This window comes from Acartia tonsa, chromosome 6, assembly GCF_053477335.1.
Source record: "Acartia tonsa isolate MP-2025a chromosome 6, ASM5347733v1, whole genome shotgun sequence".
Lineage (NCBI taxonomy): Eukaryota > Metazoa > Arthropoda > Copepoda > Calanoida > Acartiidae > Acartia > Acartia tonsa.
In genome coordinates this window covers 7,316,174-7,344,145 of record NC_137265.1, presented here as the reverse complement: position 1 = coordinate 7,344,145, position 27,972 = coordinate 7,316,174, and the positions used below count along the sequence as shown (strand labels likewise).

Below are 27,972 nucleotides of genomic sequence, written 5' to 3'. Positions count from 1 at the left end.
TTAAATAGCAAGTAAATTTATTTAAAAATAAAAAATACATATGTATAAAAAATTCTTCTTAAAAATACTTTTAAAACATTTAACAAGAATGAAAACATCCATAAAAGAGAAGCTAGGCCAATTATACATATATTGTTTTGTCATGTTTTAATATCTACGAAATGTGTAAGTAAAGTCATAAAAAATCACAGTTTTAAATTTTGACCATATTAAATAATGTCTCACAGTCCCGTAAAAGAGTACAAGCAATTGAATTCTTAAATGTAATAAAACATTGCTTTTAATAACAATTATTTAGCTGATCTATTTGAATCATGATTTGTTTGTAATAGAATCACAAAATTCTGAAATTCCAGGCAGCGCAAGGAGCAAGCTAATGACAGGAACCTAAAAATAATACAAATAATCAGAGGTCTTAAGGGATAGGACATTGGATAATAAGGGGGGGGGGGGGGGGTTAAATGCAACCATCACGTAATCATTGAGCAAATGGCACTTAGAATTCGAATTTCGTTCTGAACTTTTGCATGAGTGATCCTTGGTAGGTCTAATTTCCCTAAATCAAACAAAAAGTTGGAAAAGTAACGGCTGGCGGCTCAGCCGTTTAGCCGTTTTTTTTGCCTATTTTCAGGGTAAATCCATCATCAATCATTAATCAACTTTCTAAAACATATTTTTGGTTCAATTCATGTTAAATGATAGCAATAACCATTTTTAAAACTTCTAGTACGAACAGATACCGTCTAGAACCGTTTGAAAGCGTTTTGGAGTGGAAAAGAGTATTATGTGGAGATAGGTTTCGTGTAATAGACCTATCAAGGATTACTCATGCAAAATTTCAGATGGAAATTAGAATTCTAAGTGCCATTTGCTCACTGATTACGAGATGGTTGCATTAAAAAAAAAACCTTAATGAAAATCCTTAATGATAAGAAAGATTACCCTATCTGTAGATTGAAATTTAAAATTAGAAAGTTTGGTCGCTTTAATTTTAACCAACCAATGAAAGAACATGTCTATTAAACTTTTGGTACTAATATCCATTCCCTCCCTAAAGATAACTAACTAATAACCCAAATAATAAAAAAATGGAGATCTGTGTCAATATATCGTAATCAAGGTATCAAAATCATACTTAAAATCTATAATTTCAAATAGCTCACAGAATAGTTATTTCTACCTATAGTTACCAATTTTACCCTTAAACTTTGAAATGAGATTTTCTACTTTATTAGTTACTGCATTGAAGTTCACTGTTATTTTCTAGTCTATAATATTTTTTTTTATAGCTTGTTAATTATTCGCTACTTATGTACAACATTAGGTATTCTTGGTCAAATTTAAAAAAAAATAACAAGCAAAATCAGTACCTGTCTAAAAAAAGAAATAGCCATAGGAATAAGTCCTCCAAAGAGCTTGACAAAACCATACGCCTCTATGATCATACCAATGAACGGATAGCCCGCAAGGAGGACAAGGATTCCTCCGAGAAAAGCTGCGCTGCCTAATTTTCTTTCAGGTTGAACAAAAAATGCAAAAGTTTTCTCAAGTCCCATGCAACAGCTAAGTCCTTAAATTAAGTAATAAAAGTTATTGGTGGAAAGTTGAGACTCTGTTAGTTATAAATAGCGTTGGCAATCCGTATCCGAATCCGGTATCCGTTTTTTAATAGCGGATTCGGATTCTTAATTTGTAGGCTAAAATTAGCGTCCTAAGTCTTGAAATAAGAATTCGGAATCCGCGGAGAATCCGCCATTTTTTTGGACGGATTCTTGTAAGAATCCGAATCCAAAAATTTGACGGATTGCCATCCCTAGTTATAAATATTCCATCCAGAATAAATGCTAGTCCCTAAAGAAGTTTAGCTAATAAATAAAAAAAACGTGTTTGAAAAACTTTAAAGACCAATACATTTTACAGTCAAATGTCCTCTCCCTCCCTGCAATAACAAAGATTTAAGAGAATTATATGGAGGTCCTAAAAATTTATCAAAAAACCAACTTTGGATAAAAACAGATAGGATAGGTGACATTAAGCATTATAGATTAAGATTTGCATATTAAAAAAAAAACAATACTACCTGCTAAGCAAAAAAGATTTCCAATTGCTAGCAGTCCTGATTTTTATATTAGTTTGCATTTTTCCAATTTTCAGAAAGGATTTTAATGTGTGTGTGCCTTTTCGCATTTCTATATCATTTGTTAAACTCAGTTTTTCTTTAATATTCTAAGTTATATCTAGCATCAAGTGCACTGTATTCTAAGGTTTAAGTATGAAATTGGCATGAAAATAGCATAAAACCATCCCAAGGCTCAAATGCAAACTTTCCTTTGTCAAAAAGCAGAAGAACTCCAAGCAGGATGAAAAATATTCCAAAAGATCCAAATCCCACCCCTAGTTTCTGTCCAGTCGTTATTTCCATTTTTTAGGTCTGAAAAATAACAAAAACTCAAAAATACCCTTAGAAAAGAAGGAATATTTCATCGAAAGAAAAACTAAATTTTGTCTCTTTCTTTTGTATTTTGCGAAACAAATAACACTTCAGTTTAACTAAAGCCAAAACACGATTTTTCTCAACTGACCAACTAGTTTTTCTTTAGATTAAAATCCTCTAATGTACTGCAATACAATTTTAAGAGTTAAAAATAATATTTGCAGCCTTAAAAAACCTTGCTATTTAATGTTCTAGGTCAAAACTTTAAATTATGAGAAGTCCTCAAATATTAACGAAAACACAAGTTCTAAAAATCATTTCCAATTCTTAAACTTAAATAATGCTTGTATAATTCATTATCACAGATATTCCGTTTGAAAAATATTTACAATTAAAGATACTTATATAGATTACTATTACTTGTAATAACTTATGAACATGGAATGTTTAACTTTGCAGGGTGTCCCAAATGATTTGTTGTTATTAAAATTTATGTGTTTTTTGAGGATTTATCACCATTAGAATAGGTAGTTCATAAAAGACAAACCCAGCTAAAAATAAGAATTCTTAACTGGCCAGATTTATTGGGACACTCTGTAATTTTAAAATCATACAGTTTATATTTGAGTTATAGTTTTGAAACATCCAGAATTCCATTCCAAGAATGCCCGTAACTTAATTTTATCCTAAAACAGAAAAAATATAAATATATTTTATATGACTATCTTTGACTTTAGGTTTATATTGTACATGTCATTCAGCTGCGCCTGTTTTAGGCCAAGGCATTTCCTCTACTGACAAAGTAGCAGCAAGAACAATTATGTGTGTCTTTAGTTACGACGAGGTGTTGGGCCAAAATTCGAACCCCGAAAACGAGTCACCGTCGCGGTCTGTGTTCTATTATTGAAGGACTATTAGATTTTAAATAAAGAAGTTTCTCTTCAGATAAAAAATTGGCCTTAGTTTTCTCTTAAATATTTTTTTTAGTAATTAGGTATCATAATTTAAAAAATTTCGATTGTTTTAAATACCCCTAAAAATGGTCTAAAACCAAACCAGACTAAATTTAAAGTTTGTCTTATTGTGTACCTTAGCTCTCCCATATTGACTGTTGGTAGAATATCTGGAATCCACTGGATGTCAAAGGTTTGGTTCCCCTCGGGTTCCAGGGCACTGGCACCCACCCGCAAGAACGTCTTCAACTCATGAGCCTTAAGAATAGAAAAATTATTTAACAGATCTAACAGTTATGCTCCTTTTAAACCAATAGTCAAAGAAAGAGGGGGAGGGGGGGTGGACTTTTAATTACACTAGTCCCCAAAGTTTTATAATTAAGTTTTCCTATTCGTTGGCTTAACATTTTTGGGGACTTTATTGGATTTTCAAGCGTTTAAACCACTATTTTTAATCTACAGAAGGGGTAATTTTGTGAATCGTCACTGGGAATGTACAGTACATTGTACATCATTTATTGGCCATTGGCTTATCCCTTTGGATCCCTCTCAATAGTGCACGCAAAAAAAATCCGAATATGCATTATGAATATAGGTAGAAAATCTTATCTCTCAACGATGCCTCACAACGTACAGTTTCCAAAGAAAATTTAAAATTCCTTTTGCGAGACCTATGCTCTACGTCTACTTAAAAAGAAATAATACTGATGACGATGATTTCAAGAAAAACAATTTACCTTTATTCTTAGTTTGCCTGGAAGTTTGCTATATTTGTGGATTGAATTATTTTCTTGGTTACTGGGTGCCGGCGAATAACTGCCGTCCTTGTTAGCTACAAATACTCTCTCTATTACCAAGGGAACTAAAATTAAATGATTTATATAACCTCTAGGAACTAATGATTGACTTTTAAAAAGTATAAATGTCTACACCCTAAAAGCTAAAGGAAACTATCCACAAACAAGAGCAAGTGATTCTAAGCCCCTTCCAGCATTGATCCATAGTATTTTTTTAGTGAATATAATCGGTTTATGTTTATTACTTGGTTTATCGACTAAAAAGGGGACTATCCACGAACGATAGCAAGTGATTCTAAGCACCTTCCAGCATTGATCCATAGTATTTTTTAGTGAATATACTAGGTTTATGTTTAAAATTTAGTTTATCGACTAAAAAGTTAGATTTCACCATGGTTTTATATGAAATAAACTTTGAAATGTAAAGCATTTTTTGATGCAATATCAACAAACGCTTTGTTGAGTTCAAAGGACAAATAAAATAACATGGCAGAAAAGCATCAAATGCTGTAAATTGCAAAAAAAACATTAATTAAACTGTTTACAATATTACAAGTTACCAACCCTTTTTTAAAAAATGCCTATACATTTTTAATCAAAATAATACCTATACTTTTTCATTAAGCTTTTAAACAACTGTTTGAACTCATCAAAACATTTGATAATATTGCACCAAATTATCCTTAATATTTCAAATTTTTTTTCATATAAAACCATGGTGAAACCTAACTTTTTAGTCGATAAACCAAATTTTAAACTTAAACCTAGTATATTCACTAAAAAAATACTATGGATCAATGCTGGAAGGTGCTTAGAATCACTTGCTATCGTTCGTGGATAGTCCCCTTTTAATCCTATTTTGGGTATTGATTACTAAAATAAATAACAAAAACGTGCAAAATCTCTATTTTATAAAAAGTGCAAGCTGACAAATCTTAGAACCAATTAGGTTGCATTAATTGTTCAATGCTAAGATAATGGTAAAACTATTTAACTCTTACCCATCTAATTATCTCTATTTGATAGTTAACAAAAAAAAATTACTATATTTTTTCAGAGATTAAGGTTAAGGGGCTTTTAAAAATAGCCATAAAGTAGCAAAATCTTAAGGAAGGTATTTGGGGGAAAATAAAGCTTAGTTAGAGTAATGTCCAATTAAAATATACTCATGAATAAGGTAGAGTCAACAAGCGAGATAAATCTTTATGATATTTTTGGGGCAGGTAAAAAGGTGACATTTACTACGAAGCCCTACCAAAGAAGACTTTAGACCTTTATAGTTGCTTTACTACAAAAACCTTACCTAATGGTGTATCAAAAATTTGCTGGACATGTCTGATATTTGTAATGTTCCAGGTATACTTCGTAAAGGTTCCAGTTGGTAAACTATCTCGTCTACAAGTAAATATTTTCCAGTATGGCTTCTAAACCGATTAATATCCGCTAGATTAGAACCGGTTTTCAGCCACACTGTATAGAATCGTATTACAGAATATTTTCCACGAATATTAAATAACAATCATAAAATTAATACCAGTTTTGTTAGACCGGGTCTTCGGTCCCTTGGGGCCAACAAAATTGGTTTTAATCTCATAATTTTTCATTTAAATGTAAAAATGAAAAGCTGTCTATAATACGATTCTCGTTAGAGGTTAACATCCAACCCCCCCCCCCCAAAAAAAAAAAAAACTACCAATAGAAAGCTTTATCAAAAATAAAATAGACCAATTGAGTCCATTTAACTTTTATAAAATTTACTAATTTTTTATTAGTAAAATTAAACTTGCGGTTCTAATCTTATCCACAAATTCATTTTATCTAATGAAGGGGTTCGAGCATCAATTTATCGTCCATTGTTTTACACTTTAAATTCCCTAAAACAGCAATCATACCTGACAAATGCTACTACACTGTTAGGCAGCCGTTTCTTTCTTCCTCCCAGGGATATTCTGTCTCGCAACACTTCGAAAAATGCTTCAGGTGCTGTGAAAACTAAACAAGGACAATTTTGTGCATCTTCCAGGAATATGGTATAACCAACAAGCAAAATAAATCTAAAATAATATTTGGGGGCAAATTTTACGATGTGTTGCCCCCCAACGACAGCTGAAAAAACACGTATAGGTTTCGTGATTTTTCCCCTAATTTATTTCATATAAGGAGGGGAAGTGCTCTATTCTTAGCCCTGGCCACATTCCGTCATAACTAAAGACGTTATCTAGGTTTTGATTGCTATGCTACTATGCCATACAGATGTCAAAATTGGAAAAAAAAGAGCCAGAAAAAAATTGAACGATAAAAGCCAAACTTGTTAATTAATCACTATTGAGACTTAGAAACAGAAGCAGTGCAATCAAAGGCTTGACTGTCTGATAGTTGTTATTTTACATAAATTCAAACAACTTTGTAACAGTTATGCATAGCATCGTATCATACTTTTACTTTTTACGAATAAGTTGCCTGCCCAAGCAAAATTTTGGAAAATCATGTATAGGTGCGAAACATTGTTTTTTTCTGCGGTATGGTTCAGAACTAGTTTTAATTTAGCGGATTTTAATCAGTTTCAATTCCAAAATGGAAAAAAAATTTACCTAGAGGTTCAGGGTTGCCAGGAAATTGGTAATGCATAGTTTGGTTAATTCTCTCAGTAATACTGGCCAACCATGTCTGGAACCCAAGACAGGGTTGCCCAATTTCATGCTTCAAATTACACTTAATAAGAATAGGCATAACTAAAAGAATATCAAAACATTTTTTTACTACTTTCTTTTCCTTTTTAATGGAGATTAGGGGTTTTTCTCATCCCAATACAATAAGGGGAACCCAACAAATTTAGGGATCACTCTAAAGGGATAAGAAAATGGCCAATAAATTGATGTACAATGTACATGTCCAATGATGATACACAAAATTACCCCTTTTGTAGATTACAATTAGTGGTTGAAACGTTTGGACACTCAACTTAAAGAACCAATAAAGTTTATTATGGTCCTCAAATTTGTCAATCCAACAAATAGGAAAATATTGGGGACCAGTGTAATAAACAGCCCTTCCCTACTACAAAGGGGGGGGGGGGGGGCGAAAGTGACACTGTTTGAAACCAAAACTAAAAGTCAAAGGAACTCAACTAAAAAAAGAGTTACAGGTTTGACATTTTGCATGGCAGTTGCTTTATAGGGGTACAATATGGAACTGTGAAGAAACGGCGGCGCAACCGCTGAAAACCGCCGAGAAAAGGCAAAAAAAATTTCGGCGGGAAACGGCGGTTTTCGGCGGTTGCGCCGCCGTTTCTTCACAGTTCCATATTTTACCCCTATAAAGCAACTGCCATGCAAAATCTCAGACCTCTAACTCTTTTTTTAGTTGAGTTCCTTAGTTGACTTTTAGTTTTGGTTTAAAAAAGTGTCACTTTCGCCCCCCCCCCCCTTAAGTCTTACCGGAGGTGATGTTGTTGATATCAAAGATTCATGTTTCATTTCAACAACTTCAGTGCCAGGCTCAAGTTTACGTTTTAATCCAGTCAACGATACTATGGGCGACGTCACTTGAATAGCATTATTAACAATATTATCAGTCTTTATGCTTGTGTTGGTGGTAGCAGGTACGGTTATGGTTTGAAGTCCATCGGATGTTTCCACCCGGATTTGAATTTGTTGTGTTTGGTTTGAGGGGTTCCCGTACATGTCAAGCACAGATTCAACTTCGACCTAAATAGAATAATGTCTTTAGGAATGACCTTTTGCCAGGAAGCCAGGGATCTTATCATCATAAGGTATAAGACAATGGAATAATAAGACAAAAAAAACATTGGAGGAAAGGTTTAGATACTGCTAGATTGAACAACTTTCATTTTTAAAAGTAACAAAAAGTTTTTAAACCAACTAATGAAATGAATGTTTATAAAACTTTGGAGATGAGTATTGAGTATAATTTACAGCTAGTCCTATGTCCCTTTCTGCAGGAAGGTGACGGGTTTGAGTATGTCTGTGTTTTTAAACATGATCCAAATCTTGTATGTGAAATTCTGCTTTTTGCTTTGCAGATGGTTATAGAAATAAGTGGTGGATTTGTTAAATCCTAAAGTGCACATCCTGTCTCTAAAAAAAACATTACTTGTAAATCTTTGTTGAGCGTAACAGGACTTTGGTTCAGTAACATGGCATCTAGCTCAAGATAAACCCTAAAAAAATTATTGTTAATAGCGAAGCTACTTGCAAATAGGGCAAGTCTGACGTTTTTAAAACAACAATTGCATAAAATGACTATAAACTACTTGGATGTTGTTTGATTTTAAAAGTTACAATTCTAAGGGTAAGCTAAATTTCATATTCCAAAAATCAAATGTTATAATATATTAAGATATTTTCTTGACAAAACCTGCCAAAATAACTTTCTCAGTTCGTAAAATTTTTTAAAATGACTTATCATTGCTTTGCTTATTATGGACATATTTTCCTTGTTTTGCATGCCTACACGTACAGAAATTGTCTTACTTGAATTCTTCTTTGAGCTTCTTATCGCTGGCAAAGGCACATAAACAGGCGTAATAATGGATACAGCGCCGTAACATCCACTCTGGAGATGAACATCGTAAATCCACACTCCATTGGGTATAATACCTGGAAAATATTTCATGAAATAGATTGAAAACCCTATAAAATGAAGAATATTTCTTCTAAAGCTAAGCTTTCCTCATTCTATTTGTCTGAATGTAAAAAACGTGGTTTAGTGCTTCAAGTGCTTATTTACCTTCAGATAATTTTTTAGGATTTAAGTCAGCTTCAAAATTTTTAAATAGAAACCTGACAAAATCATAAGAGGATGCATACAATCGAGATTATTTTATTATCATCTTGAGAAACTGTAGAAAAATAAACCGCGAAAACCTGGAATGTTTGTTAAGTCCTCTAAAAGAGTCACAGATATAGAAAAATCTTTCTCTGTACTATTCTGCTATTTGAAACATGATTTAAGAGATCTGAAAGAGTCATAGGTACAGAAAAATCTTTGTCAGTCCTGTTCTAATGTTAAAAACCTACCTAGAATGTGTGTTCAGTCCTCTGAAAGTGTCAAAGGTACAAACAAAACTTTTGCCCTGTTCCAAGTGTTTAAATAATACCTGGAATGTTTGTTAAGTCCTCTAAAAGTGTCACAGGTATAAAAGAAATCGTTGCTAGTCCTGTTCTAATGTTTGAAACATACCTGGAATGCTTGTTAAGACCTCTAAAAGTGTCACAGGTATAAAAAAAATCGTTGCTAGTCCCATTCTAATATTTGAAAAATACCTGGAATGTTTATTAAGAACTCTAAAAGTATAGAAAGAAAAACAGAAATATCTTTGCCTGTGCTGTTCTAATGTTTAAAACCTACCTGAAATGCTTGTTAAGACCCCTAAAAGTGTCCAAAGTACAGAAGAATCTTTGTCTAAGGTTCTAATGTTAAAAATATACCTAAAATGCTTGTTAAGACCTCTGAAAGTGTCACGACTCACAGGTATAAAAAAATCGTTGCTAGTCCTGTTCTAATGTTTGAAACATACCTGGAATAATGGTAAGTCCTTTAGAAGTGTCACAGGTTCAGAAAAAACCTTTGTCTCTCCTATTCTAATATTCAAACCATACCTGGAATGTTTATTAAGTCCTCTGAAAGTGTCACAGGTACAGAAAAATCTTTGTTCACTGCCAGGTTTCTCTCGGACTTTCTGTTCAATGAATGCCAGGTGTAGGTAACCAAGAGGATGCTTTACATCTGCCTCACATTGTACAACAAACACCTAAACAATTAAAATAAATATCCATCTTTAATATTTTTTTTATAAAGTGAATAAGAAAGAAAGTTTTTAGGACATAGATTTGAAATAATAGCTTAACTCATACAGGATATTAAAAAATGGGTAAAAGTAAATCTATATTTTTCCAAAATAATGTACAGTTATACCCTTAGTTAGACTAAAATTGTTGATTTAAAAGTTTTAACACAGTCAACCCGATCGATATTCATTTAAGACCCCAAAGTTATAGGATAACAAAGGGATAGTTGCACGAAGTGTATTTAAAAGGTTAAGGTACTTAGAGCAGTGAACTTTTATATGTCTTAGTAGAATATATTAGGCATTGGATAGATTATGATACGATTATGTGTTAAAGTGATTTGCCACATAAATTACATGAGAATGGTCTATTTTTTTTCCTAATATGTATACCCAAAACACTAGTATTAGAGAATGATTTGCCACATATTTCACAAGAGTCATAAAAAAATTTAACAGGGGTTCCCCTTAGGGCAAGTTACTTATAACATAAAAAATAACGTCCGGTTCTTCTAGGACAGGTTTTCTATAGATACTTTAAAAAAAATGGAGAAAACCGTCCGGTTTACTTACGATATACACATTATTTCATGCGGAAATACCAACTAACCATACAACATATATATTGGGGCAAGTTTTTTAAGTAACCTCTGTTAAATTTTTTATAACTCTTGTAAAATATGCGGCAAATCATTCTCTAAAATGGTGTTTTGAGTTTACATATCAGGAAAAAAATAGACCATTCTCGTGTAATTTGTGTGACAAATCACTATAACTTTTTTAGATATTGTCAGGTCAATGTTAAAATTCTTTATTACATAATCATATCTATCCAATGCCTAATATATTCTACTAAGACATATAAAAGTTCACTACTCTAAGTACTATACTATATATATATTTTATTGGTCATTCTTTGTTATGTGTATTTTGTTGTATAAAAAGTTTGAAGTTATATTAACTAGTAAATGCTATCTAAAGTTGTATTTTTGACAAAAAAGTTTTCGCCATATATAACATGTAACGAAGTTGAAAATATAAATGAAAACCTCATCTTTTGAGGAAAATTCCTGGTCAAATCTTTTAATTTTATTCAATAACTTTATATTATGCATTACTACGTCATTTAAAATAGAAAAACTTACAGTTCACTATTTTATTTTAAATGCACTTCGTGCAACTATCCCTTTAACTTTTGGGGATAATATTATTTAATGTCCGATTGTTGTTACTGATTCCTAGCCAAATAAAAGTACAAACAAAGAAAATTATATTCTTTTATAAATTATTATATTCTTCAGTAAAAGGGATAGAGCCGAAAAGGATTGTTCAGAAGTTCTCCAAATGTTTTGTCAGAGTCAAAATGACCATAAGGGCAAACTTAAAGCTTGCATTATTAACATGCACTTAAGAAATTTTGATCATGATTAGTCCAATGTAGTTTATAATACATACCTTGTTGATTTTAATCAAATTTATCAGAAAATATATGAAGTACAATTTACCTGTTTATTGACCCTCTGGACCAGAGGGCCAGAAATGTGTTCAGCAAAGCTGTACACATCATGTTTAAACTCGCTCCTTATCTCTAGATCATTCATAGCGGAGTGTCGGAGTATGACAGGGGAGGAGAGACTCACTCCTTCTGTGGATAGACAGCTTCTTATGTGGGAACATCCCTCTCCTTAATATTTAAATTATGCTTTACATCCCATAGGTAGTAAAATGCATCTTCTTATTATAAAGCATTCTTATTAATAAATAATATCTTAATTTTTAAAGGTATATAATACATTGACTATGACCCTAGCCTCTATTGGATAGAAAGTAGCCTAAAAGCCACCCAAGACTTAAAACTGAAAATAGAATGACCTAAAGCCAGCACTTAGCTATGTGAAGCTTACATAAAAAAAAGAGAACTCAATCGGCGCATTAGTTATTAAGATCTTAAGCTTTAAACAATATACCCTTACTTCTTTGTAAAATATAATGTTCCTATTAACTGCGCTACAAATAATTGGGCGCTTTTACCAAAAGTACATTGTTGAGCACTGAAACCCCCCATATTTTGAATAACTTTAAAATAAGGTGGGAGGTTTATTTTTCGTTTGTTTGATATTACTTTAGGTCGGGTTAGAATGCACGATATGCTATTTGTTTGTGAAAGCAACAAAAATTATACTCTCACTCATATTTTTACGTAGGTACCTACTTAATAAACATAAGTTATGATACATACCTAGGTTAACCTCAACAAATTCTTTAATTTGAGCCCTGGGACATTGTTCTACATAGCAGCGGCTGGCAGATTCTACCAGCAGGGCAGCCTCACCCTCCAGCCGTGTACCTGGATCCATACCTTCCACTATAGGTAACTGAAAATGGGATACTTCCATGAGGATAATATGAACTTAAAGAATAATTTTCTAACATGAAGTTATCAAAATATCATTATGCTGATTGCTGAATTTAAATTCTTTTGTTAAATATTTACCTAGGTAGGTATCTTTTAATTAGCTTTTTGGCTAAACATAAATCTTTTTACTTAAGAAAATAATAGGTATTTACATTTTTCCTCAAACTGTTGTTTCTACGATCACACATTTTTTGTTTTAAGTAGGTACTCTAAAATCACTTTGTAAAAGTATTCTTTTTATTTTGACTACCTTCAAAATGTATCTTTAATAAAATCTTAAAGGATTCCTTTTTACTAGGTAATATATATTTCTAGGGTTATTGTACATCTATAACAGAATGTTTAACTTACCAAGACAAATCCTCTATAATCTGGACCCTTTTCTTTAGCCAGGCGGACACTATAAATTTGCATGTCAGTTCCTACATGTTTATATCAATATGACATAATTTTGAAATAGGTACCTACCTAAAATTTTAATTGATTGAAGCGATTGTTAAAACCTCTAGGTATTCAAGATTGAACTAAAACACAACCAAAATTGGTAGGTAGTTTTTTATTCTATTCCGTTATAAGGAGGGGGGGAAGTTCTGACACTTTTGCGTAAACAGTGATTATAGGCTTTGTCTTTGGACTGAGAGGATAGATTATTAGGGATAAAATCATTCTTATATGATGAATTTCCCCCAGATTTAAGATTTTTTGGATAGGCCTCCAGGTTCCGGAGCTCCAGGTTGTCTCTCTACAGGTAAAAATGAAATTTTTTTTTTTTAAGAGTTAGGTAGATGTCAGCTTATGAGACAAAATATGTATGTTTTTTCTTCAAATATGTGAATAACAATCAAAAAGAAGTATATTTTGTTTTATAAGTTAACTTCTAACTCTTCAAAAAAAATCTTATTTTTAATTTTTACCTGTACAGAGACCACCTGGAGGCCTGGAGCTCCGGAACCTGGAGGCCTATCCAAAAAATCTTAAATCTGGGGGAAATTCATCATATAAGAATGATTTTATCCCTAATAACCTATCCTCTCAGTCCAAAGACAAAGCCTATAATCACTGTTTACGCAAAAGTGTCAGAACTCCCCCCCCCCTTAATCTGGAACGGTTAACTAAATACCTACCTAAAGACTCCCTAGGACTAATTTAAAGCTTTCCGAATAAGTATAAAAATTATAAAATCTAAATGGCCATGCAGATAGAAACTGACTCTACTCAGGGGTGATAACTCCCCGTTCCCTGGAAGGATTGGGGCACAAAGAAACACAACTTGGTTGGAAAATATATACCCTTGACTCTGTCTCTAGCTATCTTATTATGATATTTAAATATCATTATGCCATATCGTTCCTGTATAAAGTTTGCATGCATCCCCGGCTTCTTGGCATTTCTTCTGATCCTGTGCGGATCTAAACACCATCCGACAACTTTTATTCTTGCAAGAAAATCCTCTGAAAAAAAGTAAAATGTACTATATTCTTGCGGCTATTAGAGACCTCTAGGGGCACCTGGGGGAAGTCGGGAGGGGGACCCTTCGCGTTACATTATGATTTTGGTTAAGTTGTTTATTTTTTATTTGAGGGTGGAGAGTCCTTAATTTTTTCTTAGGAGGATAGACTCCTCAAAAAGTTAAAAACTTTCCAGATTCTATGAGAAGATTCATTGTAAAGAAGAACCATATTGGTCCAGCGGATAGCGAGACAAACATCCTGCTACTTTTATTTAAGGATAATATTAATCGCAAGCAAAATAGTAGACCGAATGATACAAGTCAATTTTGATTACCAAAGTTCAGTAAAAGACACAGAAGTAAACGTATTACAAAGGATGTATTACTTAGTTTGTAGAGTGAGTTAAAGGAACAAACCCCTAAATCCAGCCCATTGCCAGTACCATTAAGAAGTTTTTAATGAATACAAATTCAAACAAGTCCAGTAGATATATCATGCTTCAAAAAAAAGTTATTAAATGTTATGACGCATTACTTTTCTATAGGTACAAACCTAGTGCCATTAAATGTGCCACATTTTGGGCACTTCTTGACCCCTCTCATGGTTGGACGACCTATGTCCCAACTAAGAGTCTCTGGAGGCCCCGCTCCTGGATTCTCCATTTTTAGTAGCGAAGCTACTATCTTAATGCATTATTCTTTTATTCTGAAACAAGAGTAAAAAATAGTCTTTTTATGGCCCTGGTAGTAAAAAATTCATATTCATAAGATAAACAAGCTTTAAAATTGTCATTTTAAGTTAAAAATTCTTATTCAAAATAAAACATACATGATATTTATGTTTAAATAATATTTATTTCAATAAAAAAATAAAAAGCAATATCAACTTGTTAATACAATATGTTTGTAGATTGGAACACTTTGAGTTGAAAAAATATCACCAGGACTGACCTATCCCCACCCACTCGAAAATTTCCCAAGAAATGACGTTTTTTAAACAACAAAAATTAAAAAGGTCCCTTTAATCAAGAAAGAAAATTTTATCTGAATTCCTTAAACCTTTCCACTATTCAAAAATATTAGTTACTTTTTATATATTTCTTGATTACATAAAAGCGTAGGTGCCTAATGTTATAGAGTAGCAGAAAAGTTGCGAGGCAAAATAATATTTCTTCAGATGAAAAATCCCTCCCTACTCTTTAATGAACAGAGGAGTAACATTGAATTTATCACAATGGAATAATCAAGTCTATTTTAATAAGGTGCTTCACAGTGGGAAATTATTAATCTGAATCATCTCCAGGCTTCCAGTCAGGATCCTCTTCACTGTCCTCCTCCAGGTCAAGATCCTCGAGATCCTGAAATATCAGGCGCATGAATTTTCAGGTAAGCTTGGGATGTGCCTTAGTATTAAACAGACACAAGTTACAACTATACCTGATTAATCCTCAACGGTCCGTTTTTTTCTATCTCATTTTCTCTGTGTGAAAGATAAAGAGCCAAAACTAAGTGACTTTTCAAATATGGGTATGACACATAACTTTGAGTTGGAATTTTTTGAATATCTCCAACCTGGCGGGCCCAGGATGCCAGCAAACCTGGCGGGACAGGATGCCAGCAAACCTAGCAGGGTCATCCAGATAAATAGTAATTTTTTTTTGACTTTAATAAAGCATTCTATCTTACTAAAGTATCCTCTAGTATATTTGAATTGATGGTATGCTAATTTATTGTACATTGTGCTAACTTGCCAATAAAGATCGTGCAATCAATAAGTTTGATTGTTATGTACAAACACATTTGGATAAAGATAAAAGGTTTTAAGGAGGTTTCCCTCAAAATTGCCCAGTCGAGCACATGAACCCTAAAACCCAATTTTGAAATAAATTGAAAATAAGGGAAAAGAGGGTATAGATTTTTGTGTTTTTTTATATATTATTTTTAGTCCTATTAGGTTATATTGGGTACAAAGTAGCCAAGGGTCCCAAAGGGTTAGGTCACCGTAGGTATAGGTCCACCTGTAGGGGTTAAGCATAGGAAAAATACTTCAATCTATTTCAAAGTAAGGGAATGTGGTACTGTGCAAGCTTGGTACTTTGAGGGAAAGCACCAGTTTTAATTAACTGCAGGGTTGTCATTTTGGGCGGGCGCTTTTGGGCGGGCAGTTTTGGGCAGGCGGTTTTGGGCCGCCCAATATAAGGTCCTTTTGGGCAGTTTTGGGCACCCCCCATTTAGGGGGAGAGAAAAAGGGGAGGGGGTTAAAAAGAGGGGGGGTGGGCCTATTTTTTGGGTGATATCCTTTTACAAAAGTAACAGTATGTGTGTCTGTTTGTTTGTTTGTGTGTTTGTACCGAAGGATCTCGCTAACCGCTGAACCGATCGGGTTCTCCTTAACAGGGTAGCTTCTTATAGGTTCTGGGAAGGTTTATAACTATTTTAGGGGAGGGTACCACCACCCTCCTATGAGAAATCGCCCCTAGAAAAAAATTACACTCCCCCCAAAACTTTTTAAAATTTTTTTTAAAACTAAAAATAAAAATGGGGGGGAGGAAACCCAACCCCCCCCAAAAAAAAAAAAAAATTATTCCCCCCCACCCCAATTTTTTTTACTTTTTCTTTTTAAATCTAATATATACTAATTGGATTATCAAATTTGACTCTCCCCTCCTCAAGTGCCCTTAGAGGCCTCTAGGGCCGTAGCCGCTAGTTAACTATATAAATTAGTAAGCTTTTTTTGTATCTAGAGAAGGATTTCGTTAACTGCTGAACCGTTATGGTTCTCCTTTCCAGTAGAGCCTTTATAGGTCCTGAGATGGTTTTAGGTTTTTTTATTTCTAATAATAAGTCTAGGTATGGTTTTAGGCTATTTTATATCCTTTTTATATGTTTTTTACGACATTTGCCCAAAAAGGGTGCCCAAAACCACTTTTGGGCGCCCAAAACCCGCCTAAAACTCTTTTGGGCAATTGGGCCGCCCAATATCAAAAAAAGTGCCCAATTCGACAACCCTGAATTTAACTGCGAAGAAAAAGAATACTTGAGATGTGGGACATACTCACTAAAGTATTTAATCACTAGCGGCTACGCCCCTAAAGGCCTCTAGGGGCACTAAAGGAGGGGAGAGTCGAATATTTATTATTTTAGATTTTAAAAGAAATTTTTAAAAAAAATTATGAGGGGGGATTTTTTTTGGGGGGGGCTTCGGTGGTTCATCCCCCATTTTTTTGGGGGGGGAATTTTTTTCTAGGGGCGATTTCTCTTGGGAGGGTGGTGGCACCCTCCCCCAAAATAGTTATAAACCTTCCCGGGACCTATGAGAAGCTACCCTGTTAAGGAGAACCCGATCGGTTCTGCGGTTAGCGAGATCCTACGGTACAAACACACATCCTGTTACTTTAGTATAAGGATATTTTACCTCAAATAATGATTCATCCACTGTAACAGCTGTGTCTCCAGCTTGCTCAAGAAATTTAATATCAGAGTCGTTCAGAGACTTATCTCTCATAAATAGTTCTCGACCTGAATAAGACACATTTATTTGGTACAAGGCGTCACATTCCTTTTTGTCGTGAAGGTGAATGGTTCGAATGTCTGACTATTGATCAAGAAATATCAATAACTAGTATTCATTGCTGCTATGTTAGATAGGTGAAATAATAGGAAAGCTGTTCTAACATGCGTATCTAATTAAAGTATTCTGAACCTCATAAAAAAAGGTAGTACAATCAACAGATTGGTTGCTTTTAGGACGTTTGGCTATGATAGAAGGATCTTATATTCAATCATACTAAAATAAGACCTTATGGTGTACGACAAATCAAAGTACAAAAATATGGAGAAGATAGTGAACAATCTAAAATATAAAAGAAAATGTAACCTGTTAACTTAGATCCTTTAATGACATCTGCCTTCTTTCCCAATCTTTCTTCATCAAATCCAGCTTTCCAGGACAGAAATGATTCTATTGTGACCCTAAAAAACAAGAATTTATTTTATTTCTCCAAGTATTGTGCAACTTTTAGGAGGCGCCATTTTCATTTTGCTGTTTGTCAAATGCTTTAATTAAGTCTAAAACAAAAACTATGAATTCTAATAATTTTGATATACTTTTATTACAAGTCCTGAATTTATGACTGTTAAACAACTGTTTGTTAGAATAAATACAAATACTTAAATTTTAAGTACTGAACTTATTTTTAAAGATATCGAGATGATTTTTTTTTATTGGAAACTATTTTCACATAACTGAAATTAGTAGTAACTACAGCTTTTATTTACGCACTACTCTTCTAAGGGCTTTTGGGGTGAACACCCCCCTCCCCCCCCCCCCCAATACAAATGTTATAAGTTTTAAGCCTAGAAGCTCATAAAAATGCAAAAATGAAATATATACCCAGCATCTACTAAAGTGGTTTTGTTTCTTTAAAAAGGTCGCATTGACATGTCGTTAATTTTCAATACGTCTTTTTTGTGACGTATTTAAAGAAAATGACTTATTAATATGGCCTTAACTGTTTTTTATTTGCCATTATTTTTCTAAAAAAAAGAAATTACAAATTAATGCCTGATTAAATATAAAAATTATGGTTGTTTCAATGCGTCATTTTGTATTTTTTCCACATATTAATATATGTTGTAGACTTACATATTAATTCCGCAGTAAATAAAATAAATAATGTGGAATCAAAACGTCCTTACTTTGTAATAAGTCATCTTTATTAATTAAATAATTTAATAATATATGTTATAGAAATACATTTAATGCCGCAGTAAATGAAATAAATAATGCGGAATTAAAACGTCCTTATTGTGTAATGTGTCATCTTGATTAATTAAATAATTTTCAAGACACTTTAGGAAATAAGGAAGAGTTCAGAAAAAATTCTGACATAATTACCTATTTTTAAATATTTTTTTCTTCTTAAAAACTAAAAGTTTGCTACATAAAAATAAAATTAAGAAATCTATTATCTTTATTTTTGAAGTTAAATTTTTTTTATTAAAAGACAAAAACAAATTCTGAACTATGTCAAGACAGCTGATCCCCATATAAATATTATGCTACAAACAAACATTACAATTTATGAGTAATTTAATTTGTGTGTGTGAAGAATAAGATTTACTCAATAATAGAACTTCGTTCGTAAATGTGATGAGAGAATGAGTTAAATGAATTTAAAAAACATTTTTCCTTCTCTTGTTGCATAATTACGAAAGGAGATCATAATCGACGACAAATCATGAATATAAGTTTTACAATGTTGAGGTAAGAAGTTAGCTTAAACAACTTTGGGGACTTTAGTGAATTTCAATTGGTTTTATAATTTTAAAGGTAAGAGTTCTATTTTATATCAATCCTATTATATTAATTAGTAAACGTTTTTTTTCTGTCCACAGGTCTCCTTAACAAAACCTTAGATTTAAAAAAATCTCCAAAGAAACGGACAACGGGGCCTTCAAATAGGGTACAGTGGTGGTCAGAATCCGTTGGAGATTAAATCTTAGCTGCTCCTTCTTGCCAGATATTGGAATTTGAAGTTTTGTGGTAAAAATGCCTAAAATTACAAGAATTCCAAGGATATATGCAAAAGTGAACACCTTAATTCATCAAATAAAAAGGGTGAGTTTAACATTTGAGGACTTTAGATATCTCTTCATATGTAAACTACACACTTCATCCTCATTCAGAACAATTTTTACTACTATAAGTGAGGTTTTCCCAATTTACAACTTGATCCTAACGGATGTTACCCTAGAACCAGTAGGAAAAACTTCACTTTAAGTTTACATATGGCCTAAGTTACTTTTAGTAATTCTGCCCCCCCCCCCCCCATACTCTCACAACCTGCAAACTTTAGGGTGGAGAGGGGGGGGGGGAGCATAGTAATACTATTATGTATTTCTCAAAAACTAATTGAAGTATAGTGGAAAAATTTTATGTAAGGTTTTTAGGCTAAAATTTTTTAGAAATTATGTTTACCATCTTCTCCCCCCCTTGTCCTAACATAATTGGGGGGGGGGGGGGGGGGGTTGGCAGAATATCATTCCAATGTGTTTTAAGAAACTATTAGAGATTTATATATGCCCAGTTCACAAACAACTTTTAGAGTTTGACCGATTTATTCTGTAGGTCAACCTAAACAAGTACAACTAACAAATACCTTTATAAAATCGGTAAACCTAAAGCTTCTTTAGGTCAACCTAAAATTTCCAGAGGTTGACCTATGTCTTTTGTGAACTAGGCTATAATCTTTTGGATTTGTATTGTTGTGGGACCCAAAGCACTTTTACAAATATTGCTGACCTCTTCCCCTCCCCTCATAAATCAAAAACATAACATTTTGTAAAGATAGAAAGGGGGGGTGGGGAATTGCAGTTGAAAGGGCAATACTATGGTGTGTTACTAAGAAACCACTAGAATTATAGCAGCAAAGCAAACCTTTGAGATATGCTTTGGTAAGTTAAAAGTAACTTTTACAAATTTTGCTGAAACCTCCCTCCAACCTCCCTTTCCCTCCCTATTGCTTTACAATCTCCCCCCCCCCCTTCCTCCAATTAAGTAATAGAAGGGAGTACAGCAATACCCTTGTGATTTACTTTGAGATTACTTAAAATATAGAGGGCTTTTGGATTTAAACTTTAGTAGGTCCATAATTACTTCATACTTGAACAAATATTGCTGACCTTTCCCCAACCTGAAACAACCCAATCCAGAAAAATTATATTGCTGCTCAATTTCCTCTACCCCCATAAAAAAATATAAAAATATTGATTGCCCTCCCCCTCCAGGTACTCTCCTTACAACCTCACCACCTGTGTTTTACTCAGGAACCACTATAGCAATAAGAAGCAAACTTTGGAATAAAGCTTTTAGATTTCCAAATTGCTTTATATGTATTACCTACTCAATGTTTGGGGAAGGAGCAAAGGGTTGACAATTTTTCTTTTATTAGTCCAATAGGTTGGAGGAGATTGTGCAGCAAAATAAGTGTATTAGATTGGAGGGGTTGTAGTTGGAATAGATATTTATAAAAGTAAATATGGGCCTATATAAGTTAAAATATTAACCCTGAATATCTCCAGAGGTTTCTAAATAATATACAATATTATTTACCTATGCCACTAGCTACTATTACCAACAGATGGAGGGGGGGGGGGGGGGGGATTCAGCAATATTTGTAACAAATATCCTGAAAAAGCTTAAATCCAAAGTTTATATAATTCAGTGATTTCAAAGTAACACAAGAGTATTTGGTATTCTCTTCTTAGAATCTTTTTTTTCAATTTTGATTATTTGAGTCCCCCCGCCATCCCCCCCCCCCCCACAACAAACAACTAATTTAGGTTAGGTTAGGTTATAGGCTTGGAAGCAAAGCGCTGGGCTAGGCAGGCCAGGGGGCCAAGCGCTGCGGCCAGGCAGGCAAGGGGGCAGAGCGCTGCTGCTAGGCAGGCTAGGGAGCTGAGCGCTGCAACCAGAGTTGTTCGTTGTTGGGGGGGGGGGGGGGGGGGAGGGTTTACTGAATTTTCAAAATTGAAAAAAAAATTTATAAGAGGATATTATCGAGTATTTTCCATTGGGGAGTGGGTTGGGTGCAGCAATATTTGTAAGAGATTTTGATGCCTACTAAAGTTTAAGTACTAAAGCTTAGATATGTCTTTAATGATATCTAAAGAACTCAACTGCATCTTCACCGCCTTCTAATTAGATTTCATTAGGAGGGGGGGGGGGGGGGTAGTCAACAATATTTCCAGAAACTTTGGGCCTCAGAATCTTACATATAATTTTTTCTCACAATACTTCAAGTAGTTTGAGTAAAACATAATACTATTACTTTGCTCAACCCCTTTCCCCTAAAATTTATGGGTTGCAAGGGGGGGTTGAAGGGGGGGGGGGGGGGTGTTGAGAGTATTTTAAAAATTTACTTAAGGTATATGTAAACTTGGATTGAAAATATCTCTACTGGTTACAGGGTAACAGCCTCAAGCTTAAAGTTGTAAACTGGACAATGTACCTTTTTCATTAAATAATTTCTTTCAAGAATTAAAATTTTCTACATGGGGAGGGACTGTGTAGTTTACATATGTAGAGACATATAAACTCCTCAAATGTTAAACTTTTTATTTGATGGATTAAGGTGTTCACTTATGCATATATCCTTGGAATTCTTGTAATTTTAGGCATTTTTACCACAAAACTTCAAATTCCAATATCTGGCAAGAAGGAGCAGCTAAGATTTAATCTCCAACGGATTCTGGCCACCACTGTACCCTATTTGAAGGCCCCGTTGTCCGTTTCTTTGGAGATTTTTTTTAATCTAAGGTTTTGTTAAGGAGACCTGTGTGTCCCAAAGGATCTCGCTGAACCGATATTGTTCTCCTTTACAGTGAAGCTTCTTATAGGTCCTGGGAAGGTTTTTAACTATCTTTTGGGAGGATTCTACACCCCCCTCCCCTAGATATACCACACTTTTCTGGGATCTTGCTGCGTCAAGTATCAACTGTTGGGAATATCAAAGGATGACTCCATGCAAAATTTGAGCCGGATCCGGCCAAAACCGGCCGTGAATTTTATGAAAAACCGGTTTTTTCCGGTTTTTAGGGGGTATCTGTAAATCGATTCAGCTGGAGCAAAACCGGTTAGAGGTACAAAAAATTTTACTTCACATGAAATTTAGCCAATGCAATTGCCTACAAAATTGTACTTCATCATCAACTTGATTGGACAACTCTTTCCCCTCCTAAATGTCCATTAAAACCTCGGAAACGGCAAAAATCGGCAAAAATCACGCCTTCGGCGGCAAATAACGGCTAAACGGTCAGCCGGAGGCGAATGAAACATAAATAAAGAAATGTCTGCCTCAAAAAGTTGTTCAACATCAAAGATATGCTTGAAGTCTCTAAAACGACTCCTTCCCCTCCTTTAAGGGGAAAAACTGAAAAAACGTGATTTACAAAAGTATGCCCACTTCGTGGGTGTGGGGGGCACTGAACCCGTCACCCCAGGGTCACCAAATATAAAGTCTAGGCGGCCCACAATGCTGAATTTTCACCAAGTGAAAGTCTTGTGTCATTATCTCTTATGAGAAAAAAGTTATTAATTAATTAAAATTTCAAATTGTGATTTTTTGATGGATTTCTTTGATGAAATGACAGGCTGGTCAATTTTTAGGCCATTTTTTGCTGTTTTCGGCCCGCCACGCCCAAACGGTTTGAGATAATCTCATGGGACCTTTTGCCCGACCTAAGCCTGGTTATTTGTAAGGTCTAAGAAAAAAAAATCCCGGATTGGATGAAGCACGACGTCGCTGCGTGCCGTCAAAAATCACTGGTCGGCTCATTTTGCCCCCTCAAACCCTCACCTCGTGCCATTTTTCTGTGTAAAGATTATAATTATAATCTTTTGTGTAAGTCTGTTTTTTTTCCTAGACCTCACAAATAACCAGACTTAGGTTGGGCAAAAGGTCCCGTGAGATTATCTCAAACTGTTTGGGCGTGACGGCCCAAAAACCGCAAAAAATGGCCTAAAAATTGACCAGCCTGTCATTTCATCAAAGAAATCCATCAAAAAATCACAATTTGAAATTTTAATTAATTAATAACTTTTTTCTCATAAGAGATAATGACACAAGACTTTCACTTGGTGAAAATTCAGCATTGTGGGCCGCCTAGACTTTATATTTGGTGACCCTGGGGTGACGGGTTCAGTGCCCCCCACACCCACGAAGTGGGCATACTTTTGTAAATCACGTTTTTTCAGTTTTTCCCCTTAAAGGAGGGGAAGGAGTCGTTTTAGAGACTTCAAGCATCTCTTTGATAATGAACAACTTTTTGAGGCAGACATTTCTTTATTTATGTTTCATTCGCCTCCGGCTGACCGTTTAGCCGTTATTTGCCGCCGAAGGCGTGATTTTTGCCGATTTTTGCCGTTTCCGAGGTTTTAATGGACATTTAGGAGGGGAAAGAGTTGTCCAATCAAGTTGATGATGAAGTACAATTTTGTAGGCAATTGCATTGGCTAAATTTCATGTGAAGTAAAATTTTTTGTACCTCTAACCGGTTTTGCTCCAGCTGAATCGATTTACAGATACCCCCTAAAAACCGGAAAAAACCGGTTTTTCTTAAAATTCACGGCCGGTTTTGGCCGGATCCGGCTCAAATTTTGCATGGAGTCATCCTTTGATATTCCCAACAGTTGATACTTGACGCAGCAAGATCCCAGAAAAGTGTGGTATATCTACCCTCCCCCCCCCCAAAAAAAAAATATTTTTAAAAACTCTTTTGAAACTCAAATTTAAAATGGGATAAGGTCAACTTTTCCCCCTCCTACCAGTGCCCCTAGAGGCTTCTAACCAATCTGTTCCATGATATTTTGTCTGTTGGTCGGTTGGTTAGGCAATAAAAGGCAGAAATTTAGAAATATATAAAAAAGATTTTCTCGTTTCCTGATTAAGAGAGAGGACTTATTTTTTTCCTGTGTACATTTCTCATATTCAAGCATCTAGATTAATTGCAATTTTTATTAAAATAATCCATTTTTATTTAACTCAAATCAATTTCTAATTATTAATTAATTCTAGTGATTTAATTCAAAAAATATTTATTTAATCAAATATAATAATTGTTTAATATTAAATCTAATATTTTATTGATACACATTAAATACCAATTTTGGCGGCCATATTGTTTTTTTTTTGACGTTTTACAGTAAAAAAATGACGTTTTGATATGTCTTATTATATATTTAAAATAATATGTCATTTAATATTTTTGTTATTTATACTTTTTAGAGACGTATTTTCAGAGTTAAGGCCGCATTTTCAGCATTTAATAAAATAATAATTAAATTATATTGTTAGTTTGGCGGCCATCTTGTTTTTTTTGACGTTTTGAATTAAAAAATTGACGTTTTAATGCGCCGTTATTTAAGATAAAATGTCACTAAATTAAAAATATTGTTATTTATATTTTTTGTGACGTTTTTTTAAAGATAACGACGTGTTTTTGGTACACAATACGTCTTTTTAAAAAATATGAAACGTCATTTGTATAGTAATAAAAAAGTTGTGTCATTAAGGACGTATTAATGCGACATGTTTCTTAAAATAATGCGATAAAAGTATATGCTGGGAAGGGGTGGCTAAACAACTCATTTATGTAATAAAAGGATCCATTAAAAAATCAGCTCAATATCTTAAAAAATAAGTAAATTTTAGTGTTTGGAGGGGTCTTTTGCCCCACTAGCCCCTAGAAGGAAAGTCCCAAAATTCAATTTTCAAAGTTTTACAGGTTGATCCAATCATATAAGAGAGTTTACAAAAAGAATTAGGTTGATAACTATAAAAACCAGCCCAAACGGCCAGGTCAAAATTTGATACTGAATTTTCATTTCCTCTGTGTAATATTTAAGTGTACAAACTCCCCCCCCCCCCCTTAATTTTTAATTTATGTTAGATTCTTGGGTGACAGCAGGGCAAGGTCAACTGTAGCAATAACTTACTTTGTTCCTTCCAGTTTCTTTCTTTCCTCTTCTTCTTCCAGGTCTTTTATTTTCTTGGCAGCTGCCTCTATATCTCGCTTTATTTGATCATTCTTATCACCCAGCCATTCTATAGCTGCGGTTACTAAAATAAAATAAAATAAGGTCTTTTATTGTCTTGGCAGCTGCCTCTAGATCTCGTTTTATTTGATCATTATTATCACACAGCCATTCTATAGCTGCGGTTACTAAATAGTAAATCATTTTTTTTCATGTACAAAACAATAGTGAGTTCCCTCAAAGTGTATATTGACCACTTAACCCCTCCCCCACCCCTCTTTATTTTTGAAAAACGAAAAATGAGGGGGTGCATTAGTTTTTCGTTTGCTTATTTCTTTAGGCCAGTTTAGGTTGTATTGGGTACTGGATAGCCCCACATAGATAGGAAACCGCAGGTATATGCCCCGCAGGGGTTAGGCAAAGGGAAAAAATAAGGAGAGGGGAGAATCATCAGTACTCAACAGACACCATGTGAAAAAAACCTAGGTATTGAATTATCTTCGTAAAAATTAATAGCATATCTTGCTATTCATTAGACAACTGCAAATGACTTACCAATTGTGAAAACGACAGGCATACCAAGGTTCTCTGTGAGTTGCTCTTTCAAATGTGCTACCAGCTCGTCTAAATGCTCGTCATCTAAATAATGAGGACAATGTTATGTCGCAATATGTTAAAATATTATCACGCAACCTTCACGGTGAGTTGAGATTTAGGTAAGGTTATTTTTTACTTTAACAAGGACACATTTGTGTACACATGTAGCACAGCAATATTTCTCCAGGTTAAAGAAAGAACATTTTACGTTGAAAAACATTTAGAAAAGATTTCTGCAGGAAGCATATTTGTTTACCTATATTTTCTGACTCTTCAACTTCTAACAAAGGTTCTTCTGATGGATATTTCTTTGTGAATGTGAATCTAAAAAATAAAAAAGGAAAATTATACCTTAACAAGAACATTGCATTAGATATCTTTTCGGATAGGTAATGAACATTAAAGTAAAAGAATAGGTATAGAAGGCGTGATCTATATGTAACTCTGGCCACAGGGTCTCTTCCAATCTCCACCACTTGGGCCAGGTAGTTGTCATCTATATACATCTACACTTATACATTTATTTGTTTTTTTTTAAACCATTCCAATTTTCAACTATTCTTCTTGATACATTTTTTTATTTATATTGGCAGTAGCTTCGTTATATAAAACAAACCACAAAAAATCCTTAGAACAATATAAATAACGAGAATGCAATTTAATCTATAATACAAAGTAGAACAATGTCCCTCAGTCTGTCTTTCCGTCTGAAGCTTAAGATCTCGGTATCCGCTGAACCGATTGGGGTCTACTATTCAGGGAACATGCATACTGGTCCTGTGATAATTTTAAGCTATTTTCTTGGAGGTAGGGACACACCTAACCCCCAAAAAAGAAAAAATTCCGACACCCCTTAAATCATTTTTTATATTTATTTTGGAAACAAAAACAAATAAGGGGGGGGGGGGAGGGTGAATAACAGAAAGAGAAGAACGATGGGCTGTTTATTTACTTGTCCCCAAAGTTTTTGTTAACTCAACGACTTTGGGGACTATGATGAATTTTAATTGGTGCGTTTTTTAAATTGATTTCACTAACGTTTCAATGTTTCAACCACTAATTTTCATCTACAGCAAGGGGTAATTTTGTGTATCATCATTTGGGATGTATTGTACATCAACTTATGAAACTTACTTGAACAGGACTAGTCTTCCTTCTCCCTCATCCTCGTCATAATCTTCAGTTTTCACGGGAATTGTGAAACTAGAAAAACAGATTTAAAATACATAACATAATATGACTATTCTATTTTAAAAATAAAGTTGTAGTTTTGAATTCTGACTTTGAGTAGTATGTACAAGCTTTTTTTACCCTCCTGTCCTTTTATATAAATCAAATGCACGATTTAACTAACTTCAATTAACTTGATTTAGTTTCTTTTTGACTGTAACGAAGTATTTGATTAATTTAATTTTGAAACTTGCTAAAAAGCTCAATACTCCATTTTTTAAAATCAAATGACGATTAAAGGGGTAGGTAGTTGCAAGAAATGTATTTAAACTTCAATTTAGTGAACTACATATTTTTTCCTGTTCATTATTTTAAACAACATTTATAGGGCAAATATTTGAAAGAATTTAAATTTTTCTACCATGTAGTTTTAAATATCAAGACTTGAAAATCGTATTTTTGTGATATATGCAATGCAATTTATATAGCTGGCTTATTTTCACAAAAACAGCATGTCGACTAATTTAGTGATATATAATTATTTATTGTAATAAAAAATTATATATGTTTGATGGTATACTTGTAAATTAGGCTTGAAATCATTTTTCAAATATGCACTTCATGCAACTATCCCTTTTACCCAAAAATGAAAATAATTAAAATTTTTCCATGACAAACCCTCCCTATTTTATGAAAATATTTACCAGTGTGGACTATCTCCCAGAAAATTAATTTCTTCAGAATATATTGATTCCAATGCCTCTATCTCATCCCTCTGTTCATCCGCAAATTCAGACATTTTTAACTGAA

General features: G+C 33.8%; 3 protein-coding genes across 3 annotated transcripts; all 3 read right to left on the bottom strand.

The window, feature by feature from the left end:
• On the bottom strand, positions 1–2,428 carry LOC145321717 (vesicle transport protein GOT1B-like). Its single transcript, XM_080163266.1, has 4 exons — positions 2,331–2,428; positions 2,081–2,118; positions 1,371–1,570; positions 1–387 (listed from the first exon to the last, which is right to left on the bottom strand). Exons 1-4 carry the CDS (start codon positions 2,420–2,422, stop codon positions 313–315), a joined length of 405 nt encoding a protein of 134 aa, XP_080019392.1. The 5' UTR covers positions 2,423–2,428; the 3' UTR covers positions 1–312.
• On the bottom strand, positions 2,422–14,561 carry LOC145321714 (uncharacterized protein C2orf42 homolog). The gene is made up of 15 exons (XM_080163260.1): positions 14,413–14,561; positions 13,762–13,860; positions 12,761–12,833; positions 12,233–12,368; positions 11,499–11,677; positions 9,806–9,957; positions 8,678–8,803; positions 8,298–8,364; positions 7,622–7,891; positions 6,776–6,896; positions 6,077–6,176; positions 5,488–5,579; positions 4,125–4,249; positions 3,524–3,645; positions 2,422–3,120 (listed from the first exon to the last, which is right to left on the bottom strand). The coding sequence occupies exons 1-15, from the start codon at positions 14,520–14,522 to the stop codon at positions 3,063–3,065; spliced, it is 1,830 nt and encodes a 609-aa protein (XP_080019386.1). The 5' UTR covers positions 14,523–14,561; the 3' UTR covers positions 2,422–3,062.
• Positions 14,559–27,972, bottom strand: LOC145321716 (RWD domain-containing protein 1). The gene is made up of 8 exons (XM_080163265.1): positions 27,867–27,972; positions 27,127–27,195; positions 26,249–26,316; positions 25,951–26,034; positions 25,357–25,480; positions 17,737–17,831; positions 17,275–17,378; positions 14,559–15,217 (listed from the first exon to the last, which is right to left on the bottom strand). The coding sequence occupies exons 1-8, from the start codon at positions 27,959–27,961 to the stop codon at positions 15,143–15,145; spliced, it is 714 nt and encodes a 237-aa protein (XP_080019391.1). The 5' UTR covers positions 27,962–27,972; the 3' UTR covers positions 14,559–15,142.